The sequence below is a fragment of the Octopus sinensis genome, linkage group LG2 (genome assembly GCF_006345805.1).
Source record: "Octopus sinensis linkage group LG2, ASM634580v1, whole genome shotgun sequence".
NCBI lineage: Eukaryota > Metazoa > Mollusca > Cephalopoda > Octopoda > Octopodidae > Octopus > Octopus sinensis.
Window position 1 is genome coordinate 139,615,084 of NC_042998.1, and position 22,500 is coordinate 139,637,583.

At 33.8% G+C, this 22,500-nt stretch overlaps 1 protein-coding gene across 1 annotated transcript in view; it reads left to right on the plus strand.

The window, feature by feature from the left end:
• The window catches only part of LOC115229583, a 42,611-nt gene that overhangs the window by 19,423 nt on the left and 688 nt on the right, over nucleotides 1-22,500 (plus strand). The window contains exons 3-9 of the mRNA XM_029797016.2: nucleotides 2,139-3,273; nucleotides 6,292-6,328; nucleotides 7,494-7,550; nucleotides 16,770-16,844; nucleotides 17,800-17,874; nucleotides 18,421-18,486; nucleotides 22,480-22,500. The exon at nucleotides 22,480-22,500 is cut by the window's right edge and continues 688 nt beyond it. Coding sequence (XP_029652876.2) covers nucleotides 2,139-3,273; nucleotides 6,292-6,328; nucleotides 7,494-7,550; nucleotides 16,770-16,844; nucleotides 17,800-17,874; nucleotides 18,421-18,486; nucleotides 22,480-22,500 — 1,466 coding nt within the window. The remainder of the gene's footprint in view (nucleotides 1-2,138; nucleotides 3,274-6,291; nucleotides 6,329-7,493; nucleotides 7,551-16,769; nucleotides 16,845-17,799; nucleotides 17,875-18,420; nucleotides 18,487-22,479) is intronic.

Here is a 22,500-nt window from a genome sequence, read left to right on the forward strand (position 1 = left end):
TATAATATATATATATATATATATTACACACACATATATTTATATATGGGAAGAAATGTATATATGAATTTCTTGTATGGTGTATCTATGTATGTATGTGTGAGTATAAGTATAAGCGTGTGTGCATGTGTCAGTATTTATGTATGTGTGTATGTGTGTGTGTAGAGAGAGAGAGAGAGAGAGAGAGAGTGAAGAGAGAAAGAAAGAGACAGACAGACGTAGAATCAGAGAGAAATAGCACACTTTCCCCATCTTTTGTGTTCTTCATATCTTTTTTTCATGTTTGTCTTTTTCATCTCCTTTCTTCTTTTCTTTTAATAATTTTTTTTTTCGTTTTCCTTTCTATCGTCCTTTTCATTTTATTGATATATATTTATTCCTTTCTTTACATTTTTTATTAATTTATTTTATCTATATTTTGAATTAACTAATTGAATTAATTCTTAATTACTTAATTAGATTACGCTCGTTCTTTTCTTTTGTTCTTGGTTTTGTTTTATTCTTTCCCTTTTTCTTCCCTCCATTTTCATTTATATCCCAACGGGCTGGCATTATTCGAAAAACTACAACAATGCGAGAAAGTGCATTGTGACCAGCGGTGTATAACGTCATCCGATAGTCTGGTCGCTATAGTAATACAGTGGTATCTATGTGGTTATGTATTTTATTTTTATTTATTTGAATAACTATATCCCATTTAACACTGCTTCAATTAATTAATTTCAGTCAATATCATTCGTCTTCTTTTGCGCCGAGTTCAAGCCCAGTCGAGGTCAACTTTGCATTTCATCGTAAAGTAACAACGACATAACGGAGTTGATTAAATCTACTAACAAGATCTCCTGAAGTTTGCGGCCTTTTTGCCACTACCTGAAATCAATATAATTGATCCCATGTCTTATAAGTGTTAAATATACTCGATAGTTCCGAGACAGACCGCTCTTTGGAAGAATGAACAATGAGACAGCTGTTCCCCAATATGGTCATAGCTAATTGTCTGTAATCAGCAGAAAAGTAATTGATATATTCGTAGAAATAAACTAAAAGCAAACTACATTGGTTGCTAATTGAAATCGAATCAAAGTTATATACATTTGGCTTCCAAACATGCTATATCTTGTGGATGTTATGTAGGGCAATGAAGATGAATAAGTTGATATAACGTCGGCCTTAATATAATTTTAGGTGCATTTATTTTTTTATGATTCTGGATTCAAATTCTGCTATAGCCGACTTTACATTTAATTAATATGTAGTTCGGAAGAGGTCCCTCATAGACACACAAACGGAACCAGGGCAAATGTGACCCTTCAGCTCTCTAGCTGCTTATGTAAGAGAAGGTAACTCCATACATACTTTGTATCCTGATAATTACTGGCCTCTTAACATTTGTTGCACCAGACCAATACAAGTTTGAAGGACGAAAGAGTGGGTCTGGTTCTGCACAAACCATGCCCACAATAATAATATTCATCGTGTAGGTTGTACAACTAAAACACTAACACCAACACCAACACCTCATGCTTTCTTCACTAGCCCAGAGGTGATAGAAAAAGAGGAGACGAAAGACAGATAGAGGATGCTACAGGAAATCTTCAGTTTTGACTTTGCACACATATAGCCATAGGATAATGGTTGTTTATCCATAGATTTGGGGCAGATGTGGATTTTTGTACCATTTTAAGGGGACAGAACAGATCTCATTAGGTGCAGCAGTTGAACCCTCGTTTGTCGAAGCGACGAGAGTCTATAAGTCATGATACAGTATTTCTAGAAATATGGAATCTTTTCCATCGTCTATAAAGTAGTGTTAAGTTCCCTAGTTGATTATTTTCATCTTATTTACTAGTCGTGCCGCCAATTTCCGGTTATACCCATTAGTTTGAAAAATGAGGGGCTCCCCTAGTTTCACTTATCTTTAGAATACTACACGTTGACGAAGGTTTCGGTAATTATTTTCTGACCATTAAAACTTCGATGTTTTTATACATGTTCTTTCTTTAATTGAAGTATTGCCTAGGGTTACATTATTTTGTAGATATCCAAACTGCTCTTCTTTTCTTCTTGGTTTAAAGTAAAATCGTAATTTATCCTGTTTTTTTTTTAATCAAATTGTTTATATTTTTATTCCGTTGCAGATACAACAGCTCCCGAGCAAAGTGCATCAAGTGCATCTATTGCAATGTATTTTTCTCCCCAAACAAATTTATATTCCATTTTCATCGTCTGCCAAATACGGTGTACAGACATGCCGACGCTGCAAACTTCAATTCTTGGCGCAAACATCTTCACTTGGCTGAGCCTCTACCCTCAGAAGATATTATTCATGCTTGGGAAGACGTCAAAGCCATGTTCAATGGGGGTAGCCGCAAGAGACTTGGCGGCACTCTGCAATTGGACCCGAAGACAAAGAGTAAAGACGTAGGTTTTGTTCCTTACTCCCAAAAAGAGAATTCTGGAGATGTCGACGTTCCTATATCCCTGGCCGAAAGGTTTCACACGGCTCCTTCTTATCCTGTAAACCCTGTATACAACACAGCTGCTTCTTCGCTATTAACAAGGACCCACCCCGCTTTCCCTAAACCACGTGTTCCGACCAGTTATGGAGACTTCTTCAGGTCTCTAAGTGCCCCTTATAGCATGTGGTGGATGAAATATGCACCGCTATCGGCTGGTTACAATATCAATCAGCTTCCAAGGCCTCCTTTGGAAATACCTGGAATGTCTCAACCGTGGTTACCAAATTTAAAAAACATCCCAGACCTTAACATATCACCGGATGTCAACAGCAAAACACCTTTGAAATATAACCCCTGTGACTATGGAGACCAGTGGAACTGGTACGGCCTGATGCCGAACCATTTCCAAACCCAGCACGCAGCAAACTCTTTCGACAGGCCCGACTTAGAAAGCAATATCTGCAGTATGAAAAAACACTACGATGATGAAATAAACGTGACCAGCAACACATGCAAACATCAACCTAGTCACAGTAATAACAGTAACAATAGTAATAACAGCAACAGTAGTAGCAGCAGCAGCAGCAATGCTCCAAACACAGACGATAGAAAAATACTGTCAGTCCACCATGATGACTTGAATAGCGATAACTGTTCGTATTTCGATGAGAATGAAACAGAAGTATCGAGTCCGAAATATTCCAGAAGAGATTCTGATCATGTGAATATTCGGTCATCGTTTTCTCCTGTAGGTGAACCGGCACAACATTTAACCAATCAGAAAGAACCAAAAAAAGGCGCATTTACCTTAAAGGTGAGATATATTTTTCATATATTTTGAAGTAAAGTATTCATGTTGGAAAGTTATCACAGAACCAAACTAATTAATGCAGTCTCTTACTTACACCCCTTATGTATATATATATATATATATACACTACCGTCAGAAATTAATTAGCACCCTTGATTTGCTCTTCCCTCAAGGTATGTGCATTCACCTAGTGGCCATATCTCGAACTATTGCTTTGTTGCGAGTTCACTGTTGCGCAGAACGATGACGTAACTTTGTTTGCAGAGCAGTTTGAGAGTCTACAGCCTTATGATGTTGACATAGCAGTGCAACAACAACTTGGAGTGCGGATGCAGACAAATCTTCCTTTGTTTAATAGATATAGGTAGCGCCTCGCAAGGACCGAAATCACACCATACTAAGTTTTCTCATCGCGTAAGACGTTTTGAACAGCTCATAGGTTAATTGATTTAACCTATTTAATGTAGAAATTTGAGAAGTGCTAATTAATTTCTGACGCAAGTATATATATATATATATATATATATATAATATATGTATGTATGTATGTATGTATGTATGTATGTATGTATGTATGTATGTATGATTGTATGTATGTATTCATGCGTATCAAAGGGTTTTTAACCCAGTATTTACTCGCTATTATTTGTAGCTTTATCTGCTTCGAGACCTACCGTTCCAAGCAGAATTATTTTACATATGCATATATGTATAGTTTAATGTTCCGTTAAGGTAAGATCAAAAAGAAAGTAATCCACTCAGTGAAAGGTAAATATCTTTTAATGTACATGCGCTATTAATAGTTTCTTGCTGTGGAAACACGTGTCTAGACAGGTTTTATAAAAAACCTAGAAATGTGTTTCCACAGCAACAAACTATTAGTAGCTCGTATCTTTATACTGTGTATATTAAATGAAATATATCTACACCCACGGGCACGCGCAAAGGTATAGAATATATGCATATATGTATGTATATTTGTGTGTGTATATCTATGCATATAGATACATAGGTACATACATACAAACGCACACACACGCACGCACAGATACATACAGATATATATACATATATCACGTGACCATGTGGCCGACCAGAGCATCAGATGTTGCTACACATCGCTGGTCACAATTCGTTCATATTGTTTTAGACTTCGAACGACGCCACCCCGCTGGCTAAGCGAGCAGGCCAACAGAAGAAAGAGAGAAAGAGTGGTGAAAGAGTACAGCAGGGATCACCACCCCCTGCCGGCGACTCGTGGAGCTTTTAGGTGTTTTCGCTCAATAAACATACACAACGCCCGGTCTGGGAATCGAAACTGCGATCCTACAACTGCCAGTCCGCTGCCCTAACCACTGGGCCATATAAATATATATATGTATATATGTATGTATGCATGTGAGTATGTATGTGTGTGTTTGTGTGTGTGTGTGATACACACACACACGCGCACACACACACACACACACACACACACCACACACGCATATATATATATATATATATATATATATATATATATATATATATATATATATTATATATATATATTGTTGCTATTATGTTAAACTGTCGTATATACAATTTGGCCAAATGCGTTATTTTCAATATTTATTTTTGCTTGCAATAGCCAGTTCTTTTGGTCAAACTATGGTATCTCCAGCTGCTTCAGATGCCAAAATATCAAAAATTGTCAAAGTTTTGCTATTGAATGGTGAAACTATTTTTTCGTTTTTTATCACAAAGCAACATTTTGGGCTTGCGACACTTTTGCATAATAGCTACGATATATATATAAATTTGCATGTGTGTATGTGTGTGTGGTAATTTTTTTCCTTTGCATCACATCATTTTTTTTTAAAGCCAAACATTATTTCATCTCATAAAATTTAAATAATTTATTTATATATCTTATACTGTTGTATTTTGTTTGCGTCAGTTATATTAGACGTTTTATACACACGCACTATTAAAATGTTCGTCCTTATTGTTAGTGTTCACAGTACCAAAGCGGTTTGTTGAGCAGTATCTACTTCATCTCCATCATTATCATACTTCATTTCTTATTTACAGACAAGACCAATTTTTTTATGATCAGGGACGACACCCTTATACTATTCCTTAAAAAGGTGTGTTATCACTTGAACTAATGTCAGTACATTGCTGGTACTATTTCATAGACCCTAATGGGAAAGCAATGAAACTAAATTCTAGTATTTTACCCTTTCTGACAATTCACACTACTTCACAAGCATATTCCACCGTAGGACCCTTTATATAGTCGCTTGACCATCAAGAAATAGTTACTAAATTCCCTCGTATAATTCACTACGGTTTTTAAAAAGATGACACATTGGCAATGTAATCTGAGATGTAAATAAAAATGGGATGGTCACGACTGGAATCCCTGATCATATATCTGCTGAATTAGTGTTGATTTTGGGTTATATAACAGTTGTTGATACTATAATTTGGTAATATTGATTTCAAATTTTGGCACCGGGCCAGCAATTTCGGGGCAGGGGTAAATAGATTACATGGACCCCAGTACTCAACTGGTACTTATCGACCCTGAAAATATGAAAGGCAAAGTCGAACTCGGCGAAATTTGAACTCAAAACATGAAGACAGACGAAATGCCGCTAAGTATTTTCCCGCTCGCCGCCTTATAAGCGACAAAAGAAAATATGATTTCACTAGTTCATGTTTATATAAACAGTTTATCTGAATATTAAAGTTCAACAACATTTGTTTTAACAAACCGTTTAAAAAAGTGAGTGAATATAAAATGGTTCTTGGTTAGATATCACCGCGTGGCTCTGATTCACGTTTTACTTTCTTGAAAACTTTCAGAAAAGGTTTATGGACTCTCAAAATCTACAGGAAATCTCTTTCCCTCTATGCATTCGTCTTCCTCCCATCTTTTCCTTTCCCCTCTCTTTTTTTTTCTTGTATATTTATTTAAAAGCACCAGAAATCAAATTCATCGATGTAGTAATATGACACCTTTCTTGATTGTAGGCAAACATATTGGCAACAGATGAAGAGTCGCTTTCGGGTGAGTAACATATTGTTTATTGAATCTACTGTTTTCATAATGAAGTTATAAGACGTTCTATGAGGTTCATTTATATGATAATGGTTTCACTTTGCGGAAATAGTGTAACTACATATTCATATGAAATGGAACTAAAATGACAACTAATCTACATTCCACACAATCGTATGAGAGAGTGACGAAACAATTAATTAAATTATCCCAGTCCATGAATGCTTTTTATTTTATCGAATTCTGAAGGAACGGAAAACAAAGGTGACAAAACTATATTATAAAGCCTTCTGATATTCGTGTCTCCCACCACATATGAATATAACGAGGATTTCTCACATTTATAAAAGGGCACACATATCCAAGGGATGGTTATGATCAGATACGAACATGATCCTTTGTTATATCTTGGGGCTTTTCTTTCAAAACAATACAAACATCCTACTTAGAACAGAAATAAATACGTTTCCATAGGCGATTTTTCTTTAGACTCCATTAACAGTCGTTAAACGACGAATATAAACCGTTGTCAAATTTGGGTTTTCTTAAAAAAAAAGAATCCAATTTTCTAATAGACCAAAAGTAAATACGTTTTTATATATTCCTCTAGACTCCATTGATGACTACTCTCAGTTACATATATTATCTTTGGTTAAATTTGGATTTTTTCTTTCAAAAAAAAAAATCCAAATTTCCTATTTAGAACGAAACTGACTAATGTTTTACGATACGGTGTTGTTTTAGACTTCATTAACTACAGTCGGCTGCAAATGATCGATTTTGTGTTTTCTTTTAAAAAATTCAAAATTCTTATACAGAACAAAATTGAATACGTTTTCTTAAAGGATGTTTCTTTAAAGTATAATATATGTATTGCTTTTGGTAGCAGTTTCATAAGTTTCAGGAAGTATTGTGTAACTACAATCATAAAACTAATTTCAGCTGGACTGAAATCATGGCAATCAAAATCCCCTGATTAGGCAACTCATAAAATTAACCTCCAATAAACTGAATCAATCTACAAATTGATTCTCCAAGATATAAAACGTATAGATGATGATGGTACTATAAAATATGCTATTAATAATAGAGAGAAAAGAAAGGTGAAACATTTTGATTCACTTAATGTGAAGATGTTTTATTTATTATTTTTTTTCATTGATTCTGTTTCTAGATGGCGAATTAGAGAAAATGATTCCTGAAAATATTCAACTTGAACAAATTTCGATAGGTAAACAACTATATCTATCTATTTATCTATATATCTGTCTATTAATCTCTCTCTCTCTCTCTCTCTCTCTCTCTCTCTATATATATATATCTATATATATATATATATATATATATATATATATATATATATATACATATATATATATATATATATATGTGTGTGTGTGTGTGGTGTGTGTGTGTGTGGTGTGTATATATATATATATATATACACCTATATATATATATACATATATGTATTATATATATGTATATAATATATATACATATATATATATATATATACATATGTATATATATACATATATGTATATATATATATATATGTATATATATATATATAATGTATATATATAATGTATATATATATATATATATGTATTATATATGTGTAAATGTATATATATATATATATATATAATATATATATATATTATATATATATATATATATATATATATATATATATGTAAATGTATATATATATGTATATATATGTATGTATATATATATAATGGATGCGCTCAGCGCGCGACAATTTTTGCCATTTTGGTTTCGACTATTATTGATATTCACATTAAATTCTCACTGTTGCGTGATCACGGAGGATCCTGTGCTGTCTGAGGTGGGTTATAACGTAATGTAACGTAATATAAAGAGCATATCAATAATGAGCGTAAAGAACATGAGTTTCAACTTGGTACTTCATGTTACATATGTTTCAGTACCCGTTAACGGTATGCTGTCACCCCATAGATGCAATCCTTAGATGCATCTCATAAGGACAGCACACATAATCAAAAAATTCTGTCTGGGGATGTGTTTGATTATGCATACTGTCTTATGAGATGAATCTACGGATTGCATCTATAGTGTGTTACGGAATACTGAAACATATGTAACATATGAAATAAAGGAGTACCATATTCAAGCTCATGTTCTTTTTTCTCTCATGATATATATCTGCGTGTATAAGTGTACATGTGTGTTGTGAGTGTGTGTACGTATGTGTGATTACACACATTCACACACACACAAACACATACACTAGTGCTAACACGCTATCTTTAAGATAGCATGTCTTACATTGGTTTCATATCATTGAATCATATATTCTTATAGTATATATGCGTAAGTATACATATGGTATACATGTGAAAATGCTGGCAATACACACCACATGAATGAAGCTCGAGCACTAATAATGGGAAACATCAAGTAGAACAATAAGCTGAAATGCAATTTCGTTAAATGAATGGGCATTTATATTGCAATGAAAAACTACCACCTAAACACTTTCAATAAAATTATATATGTATATACAGGGATTGGACAAAATAATGGAAACACCTAGCATCATAGCTTCATAATTTTGAAATATCTATAGAACCGTCAAAATCTCGTTTATTCTAATGTTTTTTATTTATTTATTTATTTATTTATTTATTATTAGTGTTGCTTAATATGTTTGGCTAAAATTGCTGTTTCTTTTCGGATATCATCAGAAAAGGTAATTAAAATCGAAAGTAATGACAGCCTTTGAGAAAGAGGGAAAAACCTCCTTGTCGAAACAAACCTCCGGAAGAAAACCAAAACTTTCAGATAGGGACCGCCGGACTCTTACGCGAATTGTTAGAAAGGATCACAAAAGTACAGCTCCCAAAATTTCTGCAGAGCTTAATGACTACCTCGAGAACCCAGTTTCCACAAAACCTGTTCGCCGGGAGTTGCACAATGCCGGATTTCAAGGGAAGGCTGCAATTAGAAAACCAGTACTTTCAAAAGCAAACGTTGCAAAGCGTTTAGAGTAGAGTAAAAACCTACAGAATTGGTCCCTAGAGCAGTGGAAGAATGTTATTTTCTCGGATGAGTCATCCTTTACCTTATTTCTGACCAACGGCCGAGTATACGTATGGAGACAGCCAAAAGAAGCATTTGACCCAGACTGCTTTCTTCCAACTGTTAAACATGGAAGAGGATCTGTGATGATCTGGTGAAGCGGGGGGGGGTATATCTTGGACAAAAAGCCAGTCCAATGGTTTTCCTTCATGGCAAAATTAATAGTCAAGAATATTTAAGAATTTTATCTGATCAAATTCATACTATGGTTGCAGAACTGTTTCGGAGGGAGACGCAATCTTTCAGGATGATAATGCACCAATTCACATAGCTAAAGTTGTTACTGAATGGCACAAGGAACATTCTAGTTAAGTTGAACATCTTTTCTGGCCACCACAGTCCCCAGATCTCAATATTATTGAACATTTATGGTGCATTTTAGAAAAACAAGTAAGGAGTCGATATCCTCCACCATCATCACTACAAGAATTGGAGACTCTTTAAGCTGAAGAATGGACAAAAATTCCTTTGGAAACAAGTCAACTTTGTACACGTCCATATCTCTTAGAATTCAAACTGTAATTACTGTCAAAGGTGGTCCTACCCCATATTAATATATATATATATATATATATATATATATATATATATATATATATATATATATATATATATATCAACAATAATAATAACAAGGGTTATTACGAAGTGACATTGCATTACCTTTAATCCTTTTTATATATACAGTTTTACATAGACACATGTTTCAACTGCACTGATTAATAACCGTTGGAATTGCAACCCTATTATGGTTATTATGGTACTGGTGCAGTTTCTTTAGGAACTTAAATATCCTTCGATTTATCTGTAAAGTTTTTCGTTTATCTACTGTGCGTTGTATGATGTAGAGTTGTTCGTTAAATTAGACGCCAACTGTCTTCAATTCAAGTTTTGATTGGATAATCACTTATAGTCCGTTATTCAAAACAATTGTTTATTGTTCATTTATACTGGGCAAATGTGAACTTCCTTATGCGCAAGCATCTCAAAGTTTGTTCCTGTTTAGAATTTATTACATTCCCCTTAGATGTAAAAATTTGGTAAACTTCTTCTAAACCTAAATCACATTTTCTAGTTCCAGGTCTGTATGGTTTTGCAGTACAACTTAATTCCCAATTGATAGTATAGTCTTTGGTTGTCTTTAACAGACCACATTAATTTACTAAGACTTGTTTAGAATTTTTTTTTATCTCAAATACCGTTATCCTATTTACGTTTATGTGTAGTGAAAAACTGAGTCCATCTCATTCACGTTATTGTCACCCTTCTGATGCAAACCGAACGTAACCATATTCTTTGTTTATATATAACATACAAAGTGAAAGTGAACCAAAAGAAGCTGATATGTAGATATATAATAGCAATGTAACTTTAGTATTACTTCTTAAAATAATTGTTATACATATGCAAATATGCCCCACCGACTTTTTTCCTCGTGACTTCTAGAAAACTGGGTATTTTTTAATAAAATGTTCTACAAATACACTTCAGATGGTGTAGGTTTTGATTGCAGTGAAAAAAAAAACAAACATATTTTCGTGGCAGCGGAGAGAAAAGTTTCAGAAAATTCACATAAGTCGGCATTGTCTCTTCATAACTTTCAGAAAAAAAGAGTATTTTTAATTGAAGATTTCTTCAAATACCTTTCAGAATGTGCAGATTACGATTATATCAGAATTTAATATGGAAATAAAAATTGGTGGTATAGCACGTACATACTGGCGCACTTCACACATTTTTTGGAAAAATTAATTTCGCAGCAACTTCCGACATACCATCTGAAGCCTATTTGTTGAATTTTTAAAAAGAATATCTTTAAATGATATTGACTAAAAGTGACCTTGCAATTAAAACATTAAGGGCGCACCTAAAATACCAACTTTTATAAGAAATAGTTAAAAGTTCAGCAAAACATGCCTCACCGGTTTATCAATGACAGTCACACAAAATAAAGCACAGCGTGGGCATAACTCCAGCTACATTCAACAAATATGAGACGTATGATGTGAAAGACCACAGAAATGTGTTGTCTATTAACAGCGAATAGTATAAAAGACATTTCTGCCATCATGATGACATTTAAACCTAGTTAGATTGAAAATAGCGAAAATTGCCTGGGTTTGATGTTTTTTTTTGTTTTATTTTCTGAAGAGACTTAAATCATGATGTTTGTATTTATTTTAAATGATATTGAAAAACTATATTTTCAAAGTTATGTCGAGCTCCTTACATGGGTCTGCATTTGATGGAGCCAAATCTGCCCTTAGAAATGGGGATAATACCGGAAATATTGAAAAATGGACATTTGAGTTTGTGAAAAATCTTGACGTGATAGAGTAAAATAAATTTCACTTTTGAAATCAGCTCCCCAAATTACTAGAAAACATTTCTCCAACACCAGACAACAAAGATCATGTCATCCAGTGTAAGCCGTCAGGTGACACTTAAATTACCAATCAAAACAAATTCTATAATGTGTGTGTGTGTGTGTGTGTGTGTGTGTGTGTGTGTGTGTGTGTGTGTGTGTGTGTGTGTGTGTGTGTGTGTGTGTGTGTGTGTGCGTGCGTGCGTGCATGCGTGCGTGTGTGAGTGTGTGTTTTTATACTATAAATTGAGGGAGAAAATTGTATATTAAAATGTTAGTCGTGAGAAATGTTCAGAAGAAAGACAGTTGGTCATGTAAAATATATATAATTATGTTGCTAAGTATTCAATCTACTTTAATTTCCCTCGGAAGTACACAGGGGGATTAAATGCCATGATGAAACTTTTGTCTCGGCTCTCTTAATCGATAACCAAGACAAGAAGAAACAAATCTGATGTAAAAGCCGTGCTGAAATTTGATAACGGTATAACAAATCCACAGCTATATATCAAACATAATTTATGTTATAAATTTATGTCTATTATCTACATCTGATAACAATTAGTAAGTAACCGAATAAGAATTGTCGCTTGGTTTGCGTTCTTTTATTATAATAATAATAATAATAATAATAATAATATTATTATTATTATTATTATTATTATTATTATTATTAGAAGCAAAAAAAAAAGAAGAGTGCCATTGTTATCAAGCGAACGATATTTCGACATCTCGTGTGTCTTCCACAGGTTCAAAAAATAAACTTATCAATCTACTTCGTTTTGGTAAAATATTAACCAAAATATTAACCAAAACGAAGTAGATTGACAAGTTTATTTTTTGAACTTGTGGAAGACACATGAGATATTGAAATATCGTTCACTTGATGACAATGACATTTTTCTTTTTTTGCTTCTATACTTTCTGGAGGAGTAACCTCAATCCTATAAATATTATTCTTCTATGTTTGACTTTTGCTTTATATTTGTACAAGTTGGCTCCAAGTCTCACCCAGAGACCTCAAGAGACAACAGGGTTGGAAGTTCTGTGTTGTTATGCTAGTGTGCCATATATTTGGGGGTTGGGATGTTTACTAATGAATGTCTACAAAAAAAAAAGTTTTTTTTGTTGTTTTTTTGTTTTTTTTTTGTTTTTTTTAACCCGAAAAATTATGGTTGTTTTAAACCTGAGGTGACAAGAGAGTATTTTGCGTAGGATTATGAGCAGTTTCCATGAGCACATCTTTTGAACTTCTGCCATTTTTGGGTTTCCTGGTATTGAGTTAGGTAGCTATCAGCCCCTTTTGCTATCATTCCCAGGGCACCTATGACAACAGGTATTGTTTTAGTCTTCAGCTTCCACATTTTGTGTTCTATTTCAAGATCTTTATATTTGCTCAGTTTTGGTAGGTCCTGACAGATACGTTATATCGATTGGGACAGTCATATCAATGAGGAGGCAGTTCTTTGTTTGAAGTCTTTCAATAGTCTGGCCTATTTGCATCATCTTCCTGTCAGTTTGAATGGTGAAGTTCCAGAGGAGTGAGATGGTCATTTTCAAGCACTGGGGGTGGTTTGTGTTCCCACCGTTTTTTCAGGGGCAAATCCAGGTTTTACAGATTACCAGTGAATATATTGTGCAGCTCTCGTGCCTGTTGAGATACTTGTAGGCGCTAGAAGACTGCACTTGAGACCAGATGGTCATGTTTCATTTTTGCTTGCATACACGCACGTTGGATGTTCTGATCTTTAATATGTTGCCTGTAGTTTCTTGTTGGTAGGCATGATTTGAGCTGCTATGATAAAACCCTCTGTTCAGATTTTAAGCCAGAGGCCATTAGCCATTGATGGGTCAGGTTTTGTCGATAATGCATTATTCGCTCCTTTGGGTATTTTGCCCATAGAGAGTTTCTTGCCATTTATTATTCAGAATATCTAAAGGCGCAGTTTTGCACGGGTTTCATGGCCTAGCTTTTTCTGTGCTTGTTTCTGTATGTATTCTCTAATTCCGAAATTGGTTGTTATTATTATTATTATTATTATTAGTATTATTATTATTATTATTATTATTATTATTATATTATTATTATTATTATTAGAAGCAAAAAAAGAAGAGTGCCATTGTTATCAAGTGAACGATATTTCGACATCTCGTGTGTCTTCCACAGGTTCAAAAAATAAACTTATCATCTACTTCGTTTTGGTAAAATATTAACCAAAATATTAACCAAAACGAAGTAGATTGACAAGTTTATTTTTTGAACTTGTGAAGACACATGAGATATTGAAATATCGTTCACTTGATGACAATGACATTTTTCTTTTTTTGCTTCTATACTTTCTGGAGGAGTAACCTCAATCCTATAAATATTATTATTATTCTATGTTTGACTTTTGCTTTATATTTGTACAAGTTGGCTCCAAGTCTCACCCAGAGACCTCAAGAGACAACAGGGTTGGAAGTTCATGTTGTTGTTATGCCTAGTGTGCCATATATTTGGGGGGTGGGGATGTTGTACTAATGAATGTCTACAAAAAAAAAAGTTTTTTTTTGTTGTTTTTTTTTGTTTTTTTTTTGTTTTTTTTTTTAAACCGAAAATTATGGTTGTTTTAAACCTTGAGGTTACATAGAGAGTATTTTGCGTAGGATATGAGCAGTTCCCATGAGCACTATCTTTTGAACTTCTGCCATTTTTGGGTTTCCTGGTATCTGAGTTAGGTAGCTATCAGCCCCTTTTGCTATCATTCCCAGGGCACCTATGACAACAGGTATTGTTTTAGTCTTCAGCTTCCACATTTGCTGATTTCTATTTCAAGATCTTTATATTTGCTCATTTTTGGTAGGTCCTGACAGATACGTTTATATCGATTGGGACAGTCATATCAATGAGGAGGCATGTTCTTTGTTTGAAGTCTTTCAATATGATCTGTCTGGCCTATTTGCATCTATCTTCCTGTCAGTTTGAATGGTGAAGTTCCAGAGGAGTGAGATGTGGTCATTTTCAAGCACTGGGGGTGGTTTGTGTTCCCACCAGTTTTTTCATGGGCAAATCCAGGTTTTACAGATTACCCAGTGAATATTGTGCAGCTCTATCGTGCCTGTTGAGATACTCTGTAGGCGCTAGAAGACTGCACTTGGAGACCACATGGTCAATGGTTTTCATTTTGTTGGCTTGCATACACGACACGTTGGACTGCTTCTGATCTTTAATATGTTGGCCTGGTAGTTTCTGTGTGGTAGGCATTGATCTTGAGCTGCTATGATAAACCCTCTGTTTCAGATTTTAAGCCAGAGGCCATTAGCCATTGATGGGTCGGGTTTTGTCGATATCTGCATTATTCGCTCTCTTTGGTATTTGCCATAGAGAGGTTTTTCTTGCATTTATTATTCAGAATATCTAAGGCCGCAGTTTTGGCACGGGTTTTATGCGCCTAGCTTTTTCTGTGCTTGTTTCTTGTATGTCTATCTCTAATTCCGAAATTGGTTGTTATTATTATTATTATTATTATTATTATTATTATTATTATTATTATTATTATTATTATTATTATTATTGTTATTACTCAGCAGTCTTACTTTTATCACATGTTTTCACTGCACTACCGAGCGCAGCTCTGTATGCCTTGGGTATGTGCTGTGGTTTGTTCTGGTGCTCTTATTTTCACTGTATTGAAAGCGTTTTACGTAGGATGTGTGCGATGCGTAGTAGTGCTATTTTCTGTATGTTGTATGTACTTGTCAGTCCTGGAGTTTTTGTTATGTTTGAATGTTTTTTATCATACCTAATGCGCCTACTATAATAGGAGTTGTTTATGATTTTAGGCTCCACATTCGAGTTACCTCTATTTCCAAATCTTAGTATTTTGATAGCTTTTCCGTTTCTTTTAGAGAAACGTTGTCATCTGTTGATACTGATACATCGATTAGAAAGCATTTTTTGTAGGTGATCTATGACAACTATATTCGGCTTTTTAGCCTTGATTTCTCTGTCTGTGTGTGTTGGCATATCCCAGAGTATGGTTGCTTTCTCATTTTCTATGACCTTTTTCTGACGTTGCCTGTACCATCATTTTTCTGTTGATATTCTATAGTGTTGGCATAGCTTCCAGTGTATATAGGTCCCAACTCTGTCTTGTCTATGAATATATTCCTTCTTAGCCAGGACTAGGCAGCCAGAAACAATATGATTTATTGTCTCTTCTCTATCACCACATATTCTGCAGTTGCTTGTATTTCTCTTCGTTATGTGTTTTTGGTGATTACTGGGTCCATGAAATAAGTACCAGTTGATTACTGGGGTCGATGTAATCGACTAACCCCCTTCCGCAAATTTCAGGCCTTTTGCCTATAGTGGAAAAGATTATTTAAAACAATCCTTTTCAAATGACAAGTCAGTGTGACTTGCAAAAACCACACAACCTTGTGATTACAAATGAAAAGCTAAATACTGAGATAAGGAAAAACACTCATGACGAAGAAAAAATACAAACATGGATAGCAATCTCTCCTCATCAGTTGTTAACTGGAGGTCATAGCGATTTCGGCAGCTTTTATGATATATATATATATATATATATATATATATATATTATATATATATATATATATACAAATAACCACTTGTTTGAGCTCAATATACATATACTTTAGAGTAAATTTTCAGGAGATTACCGACCATGACATCAATTAATGAATGACAAAAGAACAGGAGTCACGTAATGACATTCATTAGCTTACAGCTGTTTCTGCTACAAGAAGCACTGCTCTCAGAACTAAGTGCTTCTGCAACATATATCTTTCTTGGAGCCATTAAAATATATGATATAATCATTTATATATCCTAATTCAGTAGCCAATTTTAAAATTTTTTATGTGTAATCCTAAAACTTTGTAGTTTAGAGTCTCCTGTTGCAGAATAAATCTCATACATTTGCTTGTTTTTTTTTCCTTTAGATAATTTGAGAAAAATGTTAACCAAAGCCAAGAAACTTCGAAAAAGGGCAGAAAAGGACAAGAAAAAAATTCAAGGTAACTACATGTAATAATAAACTTATTGGTTATTTTCTTTTTACTAGACATTAATCCCTTTCTAGAATCAGTAGGGGATTAATGACGCCTTTAATAATTTACTAATTTGTTTCCTTCAAATTATAGGGTTCGTATATAAAAAGAGAAATTATTTTGATATTACAACGGTTGTTCTTTGTTCACTGTGTTTGAAAATAATGAGAAACATATTGTAGAAAAATTTGAATTATGTTTTCTCGTATCACAACAATATATAATATATACTCAATCATATATATATATATACGTCTGTATACATATGTGTGTATGTACACACACACACACACAGACATATATATATATACATGTGTGTGTGTGTGTGTGTGTGTGTGTGTGTGTGTGTGTGTGTGATTGTGTGTGTGTGTGTGTGCATTTATGGCTGGATTTATGTATGTATCTCAGTCGTCAGTTTCGTCTGACATTCTGACGAATCCAACAATCAGTTAAACTTCGATGACACAATCAAATTTTTCCATGTCAAGATAAATGTGACACTTTAATTAAAAGTACAGTATGATCTTTCAACTTATGCTTGACTTTTGTGTACGCAACACGAAATATAAACAAAAAAGATATATATGATATAAATATTTTGATAAACCTTCGAGAAACACTGGTGAGATCAATTAGTTATGTTAGGTGAAATCAATTAATAAGAACAAAAAGAAAATATTGTATTTTGTTGCGTATTTCGGGAAAGATTCTCCTTATCAAATATAGGAAATAATATAATTCATGAGTTCGAAAAAAATTTTATCGGCAGACTACTGTATTGTATTATATTATATTATATATGTGTATACATGTATTAGAAAAGGATTACACACACACACACACACACACACATACACACACAACACACACACACACACACACACACACACACAAGTAATCCTTTTCTTTTTCTCTATAACAGACTCATTTGACGAACAAAACATGAAGCATGGTGAATTCAGAGAGAAAATGATAAAAGAATCAGAAAACATTAAAGGTTAATACATTTCATCATTTCCCTTAGTATGTATATATGTATGTATATGCGTGTGGAAGTCGTACATCTTCCAGAAAATATTTGAAAAAAAACTAAAGAAATCAATTTCAAAATCTGTAAGATACCTGAACTATCCCTTTTTTACTTCTTCCCCACTTTTTATTGGCTAACTCCATCAAGGACGTTACAGCTGATAGTTTTATCTGTCAGTATATTTTCTGTAAATATTATATTAATATTATATTAATTTAATACATTATATTAATAAATGATATACATTTGTAGCCATTTGGCTAAAGACCTGTATATTAAATATTCTAAAACAGAAAAAAGATGAGATAATCAAAAAAGGATAAAAGACAAATTCGACCTCAGCGGAATTTGAGCTCAGAACATAAAGACGGACGCGCCCGGCGTGCTAAAGATTCTTCCAGCTCGCCGTCTTAATAATAATAATGATGGTGACAATGATGATGATGACAAAGAGGGAAAGGTGAATGACAGTAAGATATCATTCTTAGATTTCATATTTCCTTTTATTTACAGCTGAATATGCAACAATGATCCAAGAGGAACGCAGTACAAGTCTTGTTATGGAAGAAAAATTGAAAGGTAATCAGACTAACGAAACGTATTCCGCAAATTTGAATGAGATACGAATATTAGATAAAAACAATAAAACCATCTTCTGAAATTCAGACAAAATATCAGTCTTTCGGCTGTCAAATTAGTGTCAGCCAAAAGTCATAACGAGAGAATAAGAACTTGTACAGCTTAGTAGCTTGCTTACATTTCATGTAGGTGTAGTGCAGATTATTACATATAAGGAGAATTGTGTAAATGACAAGTATGCGTTATAGTACTGAGCTTACATAGATGTGTTTGAAGCAATCTTCTCTAACAATAATGAATAACAGCGAAACAAGCCAGCATCCCATTGAATTATTCTACAAGTTTTATTGTGACTTCTATGGACAAAGGGGGCGTAACTCTAATTCTCTTTCTTTTCTTTCCTTTCTTTTCCCGTTTTTATTCACCCTTTGTCTTCTGGTTCTACTTTTTGCACCACCCTTCTAGCTTTTCTTGCGGTTTCGCATATACAAGGGTCCAGATTTTCAAATAGAGCAAATCATGTGCTCAGAGCCAGAGGATTGCTTGGAGACACAAGGCATGTTATAAAACCTGCGAAGCTACGTGTCTTAATGGCACGAAACTATCAGTGACTGTTATTTTAATGTAGTGTACATTAGATTTTATAAATATATATATATGTATGTATGTATGTATGTATGTATGTATGTATGTATGTATATATATACATACATGCTATTATGCAAAAGTTTCCTAAGTCCAAAATGTTGCTCTTTTAGAAAACGAAAAAATAGTTTCACCATTCTATTTCTTTTTACATTAGCTACAGTTTCAGCTTAACAATAATACTTTGTTGGGATGCATAAAATCGCAACTCCATGCATGTATGATATTTTCAGTCAGAAATATTTTTGCAAAACTGTCGTATGTGGGACTTGCTACACTTTTATAAATGCTTCTTTTTATGTTCAGTTATTATAAATACTATTTTACATTAATCTGACGAGTTACTCTATATTTTAGTAGAGTACAAATTTATTCTTCTTCCGAAACTTCGATGTCACTGTCAACAAGATTCTTGTATAAGGATAATAAATTATATATATATATAGTTGATAGACTGATAGATAGATAGATAGATAGATAGATAGATAGATAGATAGATAGATAGATAGATAGATAGATAGATAGATAGATACGTATGTATGTACGAGGGGTGTATGGAAAGTCTTGAGGCTCAAAAAATCAAAACATGGTACAAGACTTCTGATGAAGGTATAAGACTTCAAGTCTCAAAGGCCTTGAAGGCTCAAAACTTTTCATACACTCCTCGTATGTATATAAATATATACACACGTGCGTGCTTGTGTGCGTGCATCTATATGTGTATATGCATGTGAGTGTGTGTGTGTGTGGTGTGTGTGTGTGTGTGTATTTGTATGTGTAAATATATGTGTGTGCGTGTTGGACGTCATAAGAACTTATAAACTTTTGAGAAAATATGAAAGAATTCATTTTTGGAATTGGATCTCAAAGTGCATAAATGGTATAAATAATAGCATGTAAAAATTGGGTTGAAAAATCTTTTTGGATAGACTAAATCGAAGGCTGTCCAATTCCAGAAAAGAGTTATGTTATACACACACACACACACACACACATATATATATACACACACACACACACACTCACTCATACACACATACACACATACTTGCATATGCATATATATACTTGATGGGACAAAAGAAATCATGAAGTGATTAATTAAGGTAAGTAATATTGGTTTCAAATTTTGGCGCAAGGCCAGTAATTTCGGGGGATGGGGCTGAGCCAATTACATCGACTCCAGTGCTCAATTGGTACTTATTTTATCAACCCTCGAAAGGATGAAAGGCAAAGTCAACGTCGGCGAAATTAGTGTAATTAATATTAAAATATAATTTGGTTTTGTGCAAAAATTTGAAACTAATATTAAAATATAATTAAAGTTTATTAGAAAAATAAATCAGATTGAAAATTTTTGTCTTGGCTAGTATTTTTGTTCCTCTTCTATCACAAAATGTAGTAAATGAGAGAGAATAAGAGTGAGAAGAGGAGGGAAGAAGGGAGAAGGAAACGAGAAAGAATGATTAATAAAGAGAACGAAAGTAAGATGGGAATGAAAGAAGGAAAGAAAGAAGAAAAGGTAAGAGAGGAAGACAGATAGTGAGAATGTAACTTCTGACCGCAGACAAGGCCAAAAAAAAAAAAAAAACGAAAGAAAGAATAAATGACATTTTTTAACTGTATGAAGCATCACCGAGATTTGAAACAGGTTATGTTCAACAACGAGAAGGGGAAAACAGAAAAGAATTTAAAAAAAAAAAGAGAAAAATTAAAGAGAAGAAAAAGAAAAAGTCGAGCGTTTGTGAAGTTTCTATCAACACAAAACTTCTTTCTGAACGTGACACATAGAATACTCGACAAAGACTGGTGAAACTGCTCAAACGTTTTCACCAGAATTGTCTGTTTTGTTGTTTATGAAAGGTTAGCTGAGAAGAATATGACTTCCGATACCGAGTCCAAGTATCATGGCGTGTCTCATGAAAACAGATTGACAAAGGCTGGTCAAGTGATACAGCTAAATGGTTGCCGATTTGTCAAGCAAGTTTTATGTAAACTGTTAATTGGCTATACAAGCAGACTACACAGGCCAATGAAGAGACTTAAAGATTGTTTGTTAACGAGTTAATTTACAGTAAGCGGTCTTAGATCAAGCCTATGAAGAGATTTAAAAGATCGTTCGACGAATATATTTGCCATTAGCGACATCAACAGAAGCCTAATTAACTCGCTAGGGATTGTTTGACGAGTTAATTTACCATAAGCGGCCTTAGCACAACCCACGAAAAGATTTAAAGAATGGTTTTGACTAGTTTATTTACCATAAGCGGCCTTATCGTATACCTACGAAGACATTTAACGAGTGTTCGAAGTTTGTGTTTACAGTTATAAAATCTAGTTTAATTTATGAAATTTAGGAAAGACAAGTCAATATTTTGCTGCGCTTAAAATTATTTTTGTGTTTTTCCTTTCTTCTTTCCTTTCTTCTTTCTTACCTTCTTACCTTTCTTTCTTTCTTTCTTTCTTTCTTTCTTTTTCTCATATACTACCCTTTTTGGCAGAAGAGGACCAGAAAATGCCAGTCAAGACAAAAACGTTCGATATAGTTTGTTCCTCCAGCATTGTTGTGTGTGTGTGTGTGTGTGTGTAGATTAAAGTAAAATATGAAAAAGCAAAACGTTCGGAATCACTCGAAAAGAGCCTTTAATTTAGATAAAGAATATAAACCCATAAGGGTCCTGTATATGTAGGCCGTGATGCATCTGTGAACTGATAGCGCAGTGCTTGAAATATAAACGGTATATGATGCCCTTCTTTTTCGCTGTTTAGCTTTTCTACTACTTGTAAAGAAACTCTGAAAAAGTATCTGAAGTGGTTTTGCTAAAGCTGCTTATATGACTTCAAGAGAATAGCTGGGGAGTCATCGGGGTTAGTTAACGAGTTTGAGATCAATTCGTTTATGGTCGCTGTTACATCTACCTCCTAATGTCTATGTAATCGACAGTTGCCGCCTTCCTCTACAGTTGAGCCACAAAATTTTGTTTTTATTTTCAATTTATAATCTCATGAGTTTCCATTTCCTTCACTCTTAGCTCATTTTTGTTACCTGCAATGTGTGTCATTTAAATGTGCAGCATAAAATCGTTTAGCGCTTTATTCTGGATGCGGTACGGTGTCTGCGTTGGGTTACGATCTGACAAACTATCTGACGCTTTTTAAAACTTGAGGCCGTGATTTAAAAAACGGCAATGGTTATAGCAACTGTCTAATGAATTAGTTTAAAATTTTTTAATCAAGAATATTTTGAAAAGTTGTTGTCAATAAAACCATAAACTTCTTTATAACAATTTTGTTCATATTCATTTGAAAACATTTGGAAAGCTTATACATATTTTTTGTCTTCTTCAGAAAGCCGGAATGCCTTGAACG